Source organism: Anas acuta, chromosome 4, assembly GCF_963932015.1.
Source record: "Anas acuta chromosome 4, bAnaAcu1.1, whole genome shotgun sequence".
NCBI lineage: Eukaryota > Metazoa > Chordata > Aves > Anseriformes > Anatidae > Anas > Anas acuta.
Window position 1 is genome coordinate 23779964 of NC_088982.1, and position 14012 is coordinate 23793975.

The window sequence follows — 14012 nt, forward strand, 5'->3', positions numbered from 1 at the left end:
CCTACTCTAAGCCTACCCCTTAGCCATTACTCCGTATCCTATCCCTACAAACACCCCCTCAGAGAAAGTCCTTCCAGAACTTTCCTGTAGGTGTGCTTTTGGTAGTGGAAGGCAGCCATAAGGTCTCCCTGGAGCCTTGTCTTCTCCAGGCTGAACAACCCCAACTTCCTCAGCCTGCCCTCAGAGGAGAGGTGCTCCAGCCCCCGCTCACTCCTGCGGCCCTCATGACCAGGTGGAGCTAGGCTGGGAGCAGAACTCGGTAATTTAGGGGATAGCCACCTGTACACATCCAGCTACAGAATCAACACAAATCAGAATCAAAACAAATACTCTTGGGAACAACTCTGAATGTGGACTTACCTTACAAACTAAAGCAGCTGTAGTGGTTTTACCAACTCCAGGTGGACCAGAAAGTAATGCTGCTTTAGAGCTAATACCATCATCTTTGCCTCCAAGTTTGCTGGCCTTTGCTATAAAAGAAGATTCCAGCTTTTATCTACATATATATTACCAAATAATCTGCACATGTCATGTAAATCTTTAGGGACATCAACTATTACTGGAGTTCTGCATTTAAGGATTGATATGAATGTCAAAAAAATACATGCACATCTGCATCCTAAGTATATGGGGAAAAGCAGTTTAGGTCACATTAGGTAAAACTAGCAGAGATTCTAAACTGAGAAATATTACTGGAATACAACTATTCCAGCCATTTCCTCACACCCACATCATAAAAGAACAAAAAATACACCACAAAAAAAACCACTACCTATTATGGTTGCAGTGAAGCTTGTATGCTATTTTATCACAAAAAACTGTCTACAGGACTATGCACTATGCATGACAGTGGCTACATGACAAAGAACCAGGGCCTTAACAATTCATCTCTTCCCCACGTATGAGGACAGCCCTGTAGACATACTGCTGTCCCACTTTTTCACCATGTGTACACAGGTCAGCACCGGCCACCACTTCTCACGGTGAAAAATAATTCAGAGTGAGGGCATATTATATGTATTTTACATTTATACACACACACAGTGCATGTATGTGTATATATATGTACACACACTGCCAGCTTCTTTTAGTCTACTTTGGAAATAGTCACATTTAAGAAAACATCACATGATTCTGAAAAAACAATCTTCAGACAGTTTGCTGTTCTGTTTTGGGGGGAAAATGGAGGGGATAAGTGAACAACTGCTTCAACAAAACCCTCGGGCTCAACTGCTGCTAAAAAATGCACTTGACTTTAGACTCATTCCTGATTTCTGGAGTTGTTCCCCTCTCTCAAAGGACCTGTGTCACCATACGGAACCAAGCCATGTGACTGGCATGGAAGAGCAGAGAAGTTAACCGCGCTGGTCACCTTGTCCATCTTCCGAGGTATTCTTGTGCCAGTTTCGGAGCCATCGGAGAAGTTTGTTGGCACAGCTTTGCTCACCCTGCTGTCCAATGATTGCCTTGAGAGATGTGGGCTTGTATTTATCCACCCATAGCAATCTCTCTGTTCCGTTTTCATTACTCTCAGAGACCAAGTTCCCCTTAGGTTCTGGGACTTCTTTCTTCTCCACTGCTTGCTGTTTAAAGTCTGTAAGCTTTCGAATGGCAGCAGTTTCTTTCTTAACAGATTTGAAGGTAGCTCCCTTCTCAGGAGTAGAATTTCTTTTTTTAATATCAGCTTCCCTTTTGAGGGGGCTAAAACTCTTTTTGCCAGCTTCAGTTTTTTGTGGTGTCTTTTTATGTCTCGACTCTGTTTTCTTGGCCTTAGGAAAACAAAAGATAAGAAAATTAAAGAAAATTTCCAGAAAAAAATACATTAAACAAACAAGCTATGTTTGCACATATGCACAAGAGTGCTTAAAAAAAGTAACAAATCTTCTGTATTGATTTAAAAAAAAAAAAAAAAAACTTCCAAGAGGAGATCAAAGAGTGTTCTTTGAAAAATAAGCCACTGTTAAACATGACGTCACCTGGTTCTGTAGCACAGCCCACAGAAGAGGCAGGAAACATTCTGAGCAGTCCAAGAAGAATAAAAGTTCCAGCCGTCTCCTTACTCACTGAGCCTGACATGTCATTAAACAAACTAATCCAAAACAGATGACTGACAAGGTGTAAAGAACAGGCCATCAGACACGCATTAAGCAGAAGTGCAGCTCTCAAAGCAACACTTCCAAGCTTGAGCACAAAAAAAAACACAACACAACTTAATGCCAGTGGCAGGATGAAGGGAGCAGGAACAGAACAACCTGTGTTCCAGAAATAAAGTGCTCTCCAAACACACACTGGCTAAAGAGAATCACAGTTGTCATTTAAAAATAAGCTGGAAGTATTCAACCCAAAGCGATTCAAAAGGGAATTAAAGTAATTGGCTAGTACAGGCTTAGAGTTGCTTTTCCTGAAGGTACCAATAGTATCTTCACACAATCCACAGCCGCATCACAAACAACAAAGCAGTATCTATAGTGAACATCAAGCATGCTAGAGCTAACTGAATTTTTAATAACATTTCATCAGCCATTACAGGCTAGATTTAATTGTGCATAAAAGCTTTATTACCGTTTTTTTATGGTAAGTACCACATAAAGATTAAATCCATTATCTATACACATGGTTTACAAGTAGCTGTCCCATATTTACAGTAGAAGTTTTTAATTGGCCTTTCCAGGTATCACATATCAAAGAATAAACAAAGGCTCAGTGTTTAAAAATGAAGCCTAATCTAAGAAGATACGATTACCCCCTCGGTCAGATACCTAAAAATGCAAAATGTCTGATTAAAATAAACCTTACCTCTCTAAAGCAGAATCCTTAAAGCCTGATTAAATTTTTTCATTTTCAATACTTTTAACCTAGTAGGTCAAACTGACAATCATAGGATTGCTGTCCACGGAACAAGAGATCAAAGCTCCCTGCAATTTGGGGAACCACACGCGACAAACAGCTAAGTTTATAACAAACACACAAACCTCTGATTCAGCTGCCAGCTCGTATTTGGACTTCTTGCCTGGCATAGTTCGAACAAGATCAAATAGGCCATCTTCATCAATAATTTTTGTCCCTAAAGCAGATGCCTAGGAAAATAAGAATTAAGAGGTAAATGATATCTACGTAATTCACTTCAAAGTCCTTTCCAGTAAAGGTTATGTTTAGGAACACAAAATAAGAGCAACAAAAAGCTGTTTTGGTTGTGTTGTTGTTGTTAATCTCTGTATGTATATATAGAATCACAGAAAATCCCAACTTGGAAGGGACCCACAAGAATCATTGAGTCCAACTTCTGGGCCCCCTTAGAACCACCCAAAAATCAGATCCCATGTCTGACAGCACTCCCTTTAAGAGGAGAAACTGGAAATCAATACAGTTACATACAAAATTCACATTTTCACTCCTGCTTAGCTCAGGCACAACACTACTCACCTTTTCACATTTAGATTGGCCACAGTCTCGTCCCATAACCAGGTAGTTAGTCTTCTTGCTGACATTCCCAGTTACTTTTCCTCCATAACGTTCAATCAGAGATTTGGCCTCATCTCTTTCAATAGACTCCAGAACTCCTGTAATTACGAATGTCAGGCCTTCCAAGCAGTTTTCAGCTCCCTGAGAACCGTAACATTGTAGAAAATGCCATTAACTGATGCAATTCTACACCTACTCCTTTCACCACAAACCTTTTTAAACTTCTACCGTGTCAAGTGCTCAATGCAACTTTAAAAATGAGCCTAAACTGCCTGAATATAGACAGTAGCAGTAGAAGTTCAAAAACTATTAAAAGGAGTAGCTGCCAATGAAACTTCACAGTTTACCCGTCCCTATCGTACCTATGACTAACATGCTGTGCTTAAAGCACAGCGTTAAAGGACTGACAAACTTACTGACTTCAAACTTCAAGACCAGTAACTATTTTCCATCATAATGGCTTTATAAACCAGGTACAGAGTTTCATTTATCAGTAAATTTCCTTTCATATAGTCACTGTTCTGCACTACAGTTTAGCTTTTTTCCCCAATATATACTTTCCATTTGAAAAAAAAAAAAGATATATATACACGCCAGTTTTTAAATAGTTTAGTTAATACTTGCTAGATCACTTTTAATGTCTACGATGTACACCACTGCTACACGCAGAAATTCTGCTGTAGCCAAACTTACTTGAGGTATCTCTTTGGAACCCAGGGCTTTTGGACCCTCGCGATTAAGGAAGCTTCGGTAGGCTTGATAATTGTTTCGCTTCTTTTCAGAGTCCTCAGGACTTACAGACTTGGGCAAAAGAAAAAATAGATAAATACGCAATATATATATTGTACATACACATATGTAGTGGTATATATGTACCAATGTACAATATATATATGGTACATATCCTCAGTACATTTATCTGCATTCTGCATATACACAGTCACTTTATTAATAAATTGTTGCTTTAAATTCACATCCTATTTGATTCCTGAATGATGATCAGGTATTGGTAAGATCTACACTTCCGTAAAATCTCCTTTTAGTATTTCTACTTAAGAAATCTAAGCTTTTTATTTGTAAAAATCTGTTTAAAGCTCATCAGGAACAGTTGCAGGCACTCCCTCCCAATTACAACTGTTATTTAAATGTCAAATAAATGTGCTATTTTGTATTTAAAATTTAAAAGTACATTTTTAAGTGGCCAGTAACAGCTAGAATATGTTCACTGATTTTAGTGACTGAGTCAGACAGTTAAGAGAACACTAAGTTATTGTTAACGTATTATGTAGAAACAGAGAAATATATTTCAGAAGCATGAAATTGGAAATGGGAGAAGAAAAAAAGAATGATAGTGGTATTGATTTTTTAACAGCAGCATGGCATTCACAAGGTCACCTAAGCTCACATAAGAAGTTTTACTCACTAGTCAAGTAGCAGAATTCCTGCATTCTACAAATTTTCAGAGAAGTTAAATGTGAAAGGGCAGTGAATTCATTTTTCAGTGTACATGCACACCTTACTGACCATTAATGAACTCAGTTCCTTGATGCATTCAATTTATATTTTTCCAGATAATTTCTTTCCTACATTTCTAAAATTGCTAGGAACTTGAATTCTGGTAAGATCTGAAAGTCACCTAGAAGATTCAAACAAAGTACTAGGTGACAACAGTGATATATAAACAATAACAACTGAAAACTGTTTTCCTGTGAACTTTACCAAGCTAACTAAATACCATTGGACAGCTCCTACCTCAGCCTTCTTTGGAGAAATTTTCTCCTTCTTTGGTGTTTTCTTCTCTTCTTTTCCCAGAGGTTTTTCTTTTGATACTGAACTTTGAGTGCCTCTTTCCTTTTCAGCAATCTCTTCTTTTCGTTTCAGAGCCACAAGCTTAGAGGTAGGCTTCAAAGGCAAGGTCTTATCAGTTGACTTTTCTGCTAGTTTACTATCAGTTGATTGTGGGGGTAAATGGGACCCTTTTGAGTTTTCAGATTTAGTTTGTTTTGCTTCACCTGCAGAGTTTGTTGCTTTCACTTTAAACGGTAGAGAAGAGCACATACATAAGAATGTATCTAATTGAAAATTGAGAACATTTCATCAGATCTGTAATATTAGCATCCTACCTCTCTGAGATTGCTTGTATCCCTCTGTCACATTAGGACTGCTCTTGATGCTCAGTACTGTCTGCTCTTCTGAATCCCTCCGAGCCTAAGTGAACAAACAATGCCAAAGTCAGAGATGCCATGTCCCATGTTACCATGAAGTCCAGATCTGTTAGGTTTCCCTTCTGTTAAGTATTCCAGTCCATAAATAAGTACATCAGGCTCAATGACACACCTACAAAAAAGAGATACACACCGATCCCTACCACAAGTCAGAATACAAACTCTATCAAACGTGGGCAGGTGAGCAAATCCTACACTCAGCCATGCACATAATTATTCCCCATTTCAAACACCAGACAAACTTCCAGGTTACATTAAGGATCAATTCTAACCAGTTTACTGAATAATCTAGAAGTACTAACGTTTGCTCTATTCAAATTAGCAATTCTAAATTATAAAAGCTTTGATGTACAACCTAACAAATATTTCACTGTGCCAGAAGTAGTCTTGTGCCTTACAGCACAAGCTATGGAAACTGGGGGAACTCACACCACTGAGTTTAGAGTTAAAAACCTAAAATCCTTGCTTGTTCTGACAAAGGGAAGCATTCTCCTCCTTCATTTTTCTCCCATTATTTTTCACCAACTCGTGCCTTTGACTCACTTCACTTGATCTGGTCCTTCTTAAACAGTGGAGTCATAACTGATCTGAGGCATCAGTTTTCAGCACCTCACTTCACTTCAGGTATTACAGAGACAGGCAGTCCACTCATTTGAGATGAGTTGAGATGAATGTGGAACTTCAAGCAAAAAGTAACCTACAGGATATGCTCCATTCTGCCACAGCCACACCATTCCAACTGCCAATTTCTCTGATGCTCTGTTGTACATACATTCCCTCAGATTTGCAATTGGTGCAACAGCAAACCTCAGTATGTCGTGGGTGACTGCCCACCATAAAGAGAATCTTGTGAGCTCCTAAATACATAAAAATCAAGCCTGGATCAAGTTAGTGAACTGGGAATGGCTGGAGAATGTGGAAGTTTAAAAGGAGCAGCATTCTACTACTCAAACCATTCTCATGCGTCTTTAGATATATGCTTTCATTCACTGCAACTAAATAATGGGGGACATTTGACTCAGTATAGTGGATTCTGATTATATAAATGCCATTATCACAAAAGCTGCATTCTTAGAAACTATGATATTATCATCTAGAACATTGTAAACTTTAAAAATCTTTTAAAATTGCACAGAAATAAAGTAATGTCTGTAGTCTTATTAGAAATGAAACAATTTACTGTGTGGAGAAAATCCAAGAGAAAACTATATAAAATTGAGCATGTTCTTTTCATGAAACACCTTCTTGCTGTTTTTAAGCCATCTGTGTGGAAGCCTCATGACTTTAGACACAGATCAGGTGTCTAAAGTCATGAGGTATCTACATAACACAATTACCAACACAGTTTATAGAAAATAAAGAATTCAACCTTCTTCTTCTGTGGTGTTTCATCCAACATGGCCAAAGTCTTAGCAAATTCTTCATCTTCATGCAACTGTCTCTCCAGCTGTAATGAGGGAAAATAAAAAGTTTTAGATTCACGTCTGACAAGTTTTAATACTACTATATTTTAAAACTATTTGCTGTTCAAGACAAACCAGTTATCTAAGATAAGACACCACATAGCTGGAAAAAAAAATAATCCTACCAGATGCAAATAAACTTCTGAAGGCAACACTGCAGAATGAGTTTTTCTCTCCAAAAATGACAGACAACTCTCATGCAAAGAGCAGAGTTTGGTTATGTTGCACTAGAAACATTAATAGGCCTAAACAATCTGTTTATAAAGACAATTTCTGTCCCTTCATAATTTTATTGCTGTGCATCCTTTCCATTTTAAAGAGTGATCAAAACTTGAAGACAGCATCTCACAATCACCAGCTTGCATTGAGATGCAACCTGTTAGCTTCCAAATAACTTTTGACAACGGTCCCACTAGAAAAGTAGGAACAAAGACTGTTAAGTATTATGATGTCTCAATAATGAGTTTTACTCTTTGTTTACTACTAAAATTATATAAAAAAAATAATGCGGCAATTTTGGAGAAGTTAACTACTGCCCTTAGCTCTGTTCTTATTTTGCTCACTTCATGGAATTTAATTAAAATATATTGTAAGCTTTTAATATTGATATTTACTTAATTGATTTTCTTTGACAGAAAGAGCCATCAAGAACAAATACTCAAATACTGCACATAGAGTCTAAGAAAGTTACTTATTAAATTGTACAAAACAAAGTCAGGTTTGTTTTCATTTGTGTTTCACCTAACATAATGCTGCAGCATATACAGTGACAACTGATGTTCAAGTAAACTCTTCTACCCAACAAAGCCTTTTGGGGGAAAACATTTTCTCTTCCTTAATACAACATGCATTGTTGTCAATAAACATTGACCTCTGGGGAGGTCAAGGATAAAGACCATATTTTGCACCTGTGATGTTTATTTCAAAGGATGCTCAATATTACCAACTGGAAATGAATCGATTTTCCCAGAGTGAAGGAAACATGTATGACAAGTATACCTGTCTCCCACATTAGCACCATTCAAACAGGTACGTGAGATGCACACGCATCACAGAATTAGAGTGGCTCAGGTTGGAAGGGACCTTGAAGATCACCCAGTTCCAACACCCCTGACCTGGGCAGGAACACCTCCCACCAGATCAGGTTGCCCAGGGCCTCATCCAGCCTGGCCTCAAACACCCCCAGCGACAGATGAGGCATCCACAGATTCTCTGGGCAATCTGTGATAGCGCCTCACCACAAATGAGGTATGGGTCATTCACATTTTTCTCAACTACAAGAAAACTTAGATGACAACAGGTGAGAGTAGTTTTTAGTTTTTCATCTGAGGGAATAGGAAAAAAAAAAACATGAAGAAGCAAAAAGTGAAAAGCAAAACTATTCTCAATAACATCAACTGCATAGGTAGAGATAGTCTGCACAGATGGAAAATAAGTTAGGTGAGACATGGTTCTATTTACCTTGCTGAAATAATGTCTGTAAAAATAACTGTGACTGCGTTTGCACACATGTGGAAGAGTTCAAGTATACAGATTACATGAACATATTTATTTATATATAGCATAAATGGAAAGTCCATCTTAATTTCTTAAAAACGATTTTAAGTTAAACAAATTGCTTCTGGAATGCAGCAACAAATGTATACAGCTGTTACCTCTGAATCTTCTTCAAGCTGCAGTTGCCTAGCAATGGCTTCATCGTCCACTGTGCTGTCCCTGCTTTGTGAGGGCTATGTTTAAGAGGGGAAAGAAAAAGAGTGTAAACAGTTCAGTTTCTCCACTATTGTGTAAACTGTAATAATTTAACCTGTACAACTTATTTTGTGTACTTCTAGAAAAGGACTGGTAATTATACATGCAGCATTTTATTCCTAGCTCTTCAACCTATACACTATTAACCAGGGTTGTTTTCAGGAGATTTTACTATTCAAAACAAAGCCACATCATCTAGATGTCATTTTTTCAAAAAATACTCAACACCTCTGATGCTACCACAGCTGGCCAGCTTGACAGAGACAAAAGCTACACTGTGAATTTTGAACTTCCTCCATGCTTTATTTGGTGCTCTGTTATTCCATGAATATATATGCCATAAAGCTTTGGAAAGCAACATGCTACCTCTACCCTCTGCACAACTCCTCCCCCCGAGCTAAAAGCTACCCCATCCACTCATTCCACCCAAAAGACTGTGTAAATATTCTAAGGAAAATCATATGGGAAAAAGTAATAAATAAAATACTATTTTTGATTTTGTACTTCCTTCTCAAACATGAAAGTTTTACTCTGCAATAGTCTTTGAGGATTTAATATGCTTGTTACATACCATCAAAACTGACCTCACACCTGACTGGTTATGGAAAAGTAACATTCAATAGGACAAGCAGCTAAGAAGGTTCTTAAAAGTTATTAAGTTGGCTATTTTGTTCTCCTATCAAACACACAAGTAACCTAAAGGAACCTCATCAGTACTCACTTCCTTCCTTTTACTTGCTACCAGTTTCTTTTCTGATCGCTGGACGCTACTTGTCCCAAAGTAATCGAGAGCTGAGGTGGGAGTCAGCTTCACTGGAGATAATGGCTTGGGTTTAGCTCGTGGTTTTACATCTTCCTTTTTCACCGTCGTTGATCCTGGGCAACTGATGGCTGATGCCCCATTCTCCTTTGGTTTCAGGGAAATTCTCTTATTGACAAAGTCATCATCATCATCTAAACATGAATAATATTTTATTAATTCCAGTAGATGGTTCTTATAATTCTTAGTTCTTATGTCAAGAGAAATATTTTGGGCAGATTCCATTAACATAGACCTTAATAAAACAGTTCAGGTGTTTAGAAGTTGATTTGGAGAAAGAAAGAATAAGAAAAAAAAAAGTAAAGTTCCATAACATAATATTTAGCATCTAAATAGCACAGCTAGGTCTGACTAAATTGAGTGCTAAAATAGAGAGACAGAAGTCTGCTACTTGTATAAATGCACTACCTCTCATTTAGAAAGGTTTGCAAAGAATGCCTTCCCTTCTTACGTAAGAAAGGGCATCCTTACATAAGGATGTAACAAAAATCTACGTCACTGAAATTTGAACTCTTTCCTTTACCAACACAGCATCCAAATGCATAGCACAACCTTCAAATAAAAAGTATAGTTTTGCATTTCACATATATTTTATTACTTTGTAGTAGTCACTAACAGAACAGATAATGCATGCTTTATACACTTACATACTCTTAATCCCTCAACATTGTACTATCAAGCAGGGAAAAAAATATTACAACATTGTATTTACAAAGAGCCCACATGGTAGCTTCTTGCATCTGTTTACAGGACAGCAGTTACTCAGTTATTCGTAAAGTACTGCTCATACCTTATGAATGTGTTAGTAAAATAATGGTGTCAAAATGTTTCTGCTTTGCCCCTTTTAGTAAGATTCTGCGAGCTATTTTCTATCTTCTACGCCTCTGTACTAAAACACACCCTCCTTCCAGCACAGTCAGAAGCATCTCAAAGAAATGCAGCCATTTCACAGGAAAGTAGAATCAGACAAGAGTTCAGCATACAGAACAGATTTTTCAATTAAGAAAAAAAAAATAAAAACACCAAATAACCACCATTAAACACACTAGATGGGGGAAATGGCTTACACAATGTTTAGTGTGAGCCCACAGATCACTGAACACACAAAAAAATGAAACATTGCTGGACAAACTTTATGATCAGTAATAAAAGCACTTTCTTTGTGAAATCTTCAGATTTCAAAAGTGTGAAAGGGCTAAGAAGCAAACTGCAAGAGAAGTCCTAAAATTAGCAGAAGATACAAAAGGAATAAAGCACAAAGACTTGGCAGGAACAGAAACAGAGGCAGTCTTATTTGCATACTTCTAACTGAAGTCTGGCTTTACATTTCTCAAAACGTGGATGTTTTGACCAACCCCCTCAACATATCAGACACAAGGAATGTTTTGAACGCATTTATAATTAAACTTAAATTCATATTACTATCGCAAACATACATTCATTTTCCAATCACTAACTTAAGCCCCCCTATTTCCTTTTTCATACATATATTTTTCTTAATCACTTCCCTAAATTTAGCTTATGTTGTATGTCTGTTGGATCTATAATTTCTTAATATATTAGACAAGCAATAGAGGGCATTTTTTCTTGTGTAACCTTTTCTTAGTAGATAGCAGCAACAAGGGCATTTTAGGCATCAGCTGGAACTGTCTGCTACTCATCACTTACTAAGCAGCAACTAATATAAATGGGGATCCTGACAATTCCTGTGAGGGGAAGTTCAGACAAGGAAAAATAAAGCAGAGATATGACTGTAAGGGAAGAAATTCTCTCAGCATTTGAAATGAAGACACACACATGCTCCCCCCTCCCCCCACCCCCACCCCCTCAAAAGAAAAAAGTTATCTACCAGAAAAAGGCATTTTACCCAATTTGATTCACAAAGACATGTGAAAGATAAAAACTCAAGCCCAGGTCCCTCAAATGGCGGCAGCAGCAGCAGCAAATTTTACCAAGAAGCTAAAAGCTTTATGATTCTTAGGCAAATTATGTACTTTCCTTAGGCAGAGGTAAATCTTTTACTGCCATTTAGCTTAATTTAACTGTTACATATCTGGGAGATTTAGACACTAGATGCTTTAGGCTCCTAATTTGTAATAGTTTGAGATCTGAATATAAGACTACTTATCTCAAACCTAATTTCAGAATATTCTGCTTCTTTTGCTTTTTCCCATTTAAATGAGAAAATACATTTGCAGGAGTAAAATGCACCTATTGCTAAAAATCAATAGTTAATGCAGAGATAATTATATTTGTCTGGGGAAAAAAGAGATTCTGTTCTGTTGACCACTCACGTACTTTTCTTAACCGAAGGACTGCTACGATGCTAGGAAAGAATCTCTATTTATCATTGTTATCATGTGGTCTGCACGCAATATTGATTTTTTTCCCTTATTCACTTGTAACCATTTAAATAATAAAAAAACAGGATATTGCTTTCTCTCAAGTAGAGAGATGTAGAGTAAATATAATTAAGTTTTTAATTAAAAAGGATGTGGATTTGAGTCATTTATGATGCCAGTACTAAATATTATCAATGGTTAGAGATTTGCTTTAATTACGTCCTTCCTAGAAACGACAGAATTAGAAGCATTTATGGTCCAAGTAGTAGCTCAAGAAGAACAAGAGCACTTCGGGACAGTCATCTACAAATGTAAATAGTGAAAGACAGGATGAAAACACAGAAGTGGTCATTAGGAAACAAAATTCATCCTGATTCTGTTAAGTGGGTTTCAACAGATGCTTTAGCAGACAGATGCTCAGGCTAGTTTCATCCCAGGTTCATGAAATCCACAAGGCACACCGTAAGTTTGCATGATCTCCAGGCATTCCCCCTTACTTCAAATACATAAGAACTTCAACTTTTACAGTAACCCTTTACCTTAACACTTCTTCCTTGAAGCAAACTGCTCACACATGCCTACTGCCCCAGAAGCGAGCAGCACGCTTGATCAATCAGTTGTACACTCTTTGGTTCCACTACGAGGATGAAGATGACTTAATCTGCAGCTTTGAAAATAGCAGGGGAGTCCCAGCACTGCTACTGGTCTGTTCAGATCTATGTGTTGCAACACAGCACCTGTAAACCACTTGTGGCCTGCAAAAGGGGGAGAAAGACATTCCCCTCCTACACAATTTGTGGGAAAGCAAGGACAAAAATTTAGATTTTGGCTTATAAAAAAGTCAATTGTAGTTCAACTGCACTTTTATAGCCATGTTAAAGAGCAATTGCTAAGTGAACAGTTGAGATAGGGCGGTGGTGGGTTGTTGTCAAGTCCCTGCCTCCATACAAGGCTAAGGAATGAGAATCAGTTTTATCATCAACTAGACAGCTTTTACTTTACAAAACCTTTGTATAACAGAACACGACTATTCTCAGAATACTATTTGCTGTTTACATCCACATATTCTGTGTGTGCTATACAAAGAACAAGTACCCAGAAAATACACACCCGTGGTGTCATTCCCCCCACCCTCGCCCAACCAGCTCTGAAGACTTGCTAATGCAAGCCAACAGCACGTCTTCTACTCAAGGTTTCTGGAAATTAAGTAGATGTGACAAAAGAGCACGATATTCCTGTGATTAATGGAACAGACAGGCGTGACAGCCAGGAGATTGCTTTCAATTACTTTGGATGCAAGCATTACACACGAAGCAGGGCCCCATTAAGCCAGGTAATTTCCAAGAACAAGCTTCCCTAGCAACATACAACTGTTAAATCCTGAGGGGTTTGGAAACTATTCTGTGACACTAGAGCACATCTGGCTCTGTTTTATAGGCTGCTCTAGTAGCAGCACAACTAGGTTAATAAACTAATGCCTGCAGCCCACCTGCAACTGTTTGTTATTGCTCTTCCTCTTTCCCATCCCTGTCCCTCCTCAACTGGCTCTCACTTGCTGATTACAGAGCAACACATGCGGCTGATCCCTAACCCTACTCCAGCAAAAATTATCTAGGATGTTTTACACATTTCATTAAATTCAGCTCACTTAAGAAGACTCAGATTCAAGAATGGCCTCAGCCAATCTGAAAAGATAGTGACAATGGAAACAAGCAGCATAGGATGGTACCCTATGGAAATGAATAAACACACAGTTCAGAAGGCCATTTGATCCTGCTGTACTCTTGAGTTCTTCATCAAGATAGCGTATAATTCCCTGGTTCCTATCCTGTTTAGAATGCAAAATATTTCCAGGCAGAGACAACCTCTCACTAGGATGTTCTACAACCAACTCCAAATATAAGCAGTGCACCCAGATGTTAACAGTAACTAGTACTTATCAGGATAA

The 14012-nt window shown here is 37.9% G+C and overlaps 1 protein-coding gene across 4 annotated transcripts in view; it reads right to left on the minus strand.

Moving 5' to 3' along the window:
• The window catches only part of RFC1 (replication factor C subunit 1), a 41712-nt gene that overhangs the window by 10047 nt on the left and 17653 nt on the right, over positions 1-14012 (minus strand). For all 4 annotated transcript variants that reach the window (XM_068680121.1, XM_068680122.1, XM_068680120.1 and 1 more), the window contains 10 exons: positions 9624-9856; positions 8806-8880; positions 7057-7134; positions 5586-5670; positions 5215-5495; positions 4156-4263; positions 3424-3603; positions 2973-3077; positions 1373-1769; positions 361-470 (listed from right to left, as the gene is read on the minus strand). In XM_068680121.1, coding sequence (XP_068536222.1) covers positions 361-470; positions 1373-1769; positions 2973-3077; positions 3424-3603; positions 4156-4263; positions 5215-5495; positions 5586-5670; positions 7057-7134; positions 8806-8880; positions 9624-9856 — 1652 coding nt within the window. The remainder of the gene's footprint in view (positions 1-360; positions 471-1372; positions 1770-2972; positions 3078-3423; positions 3604-4155; positions 4264-5214; positions 5496-5585; positions 5671-7056; positions 7135-8805; positions 8881-9623; positions 9857-14012) is intronic.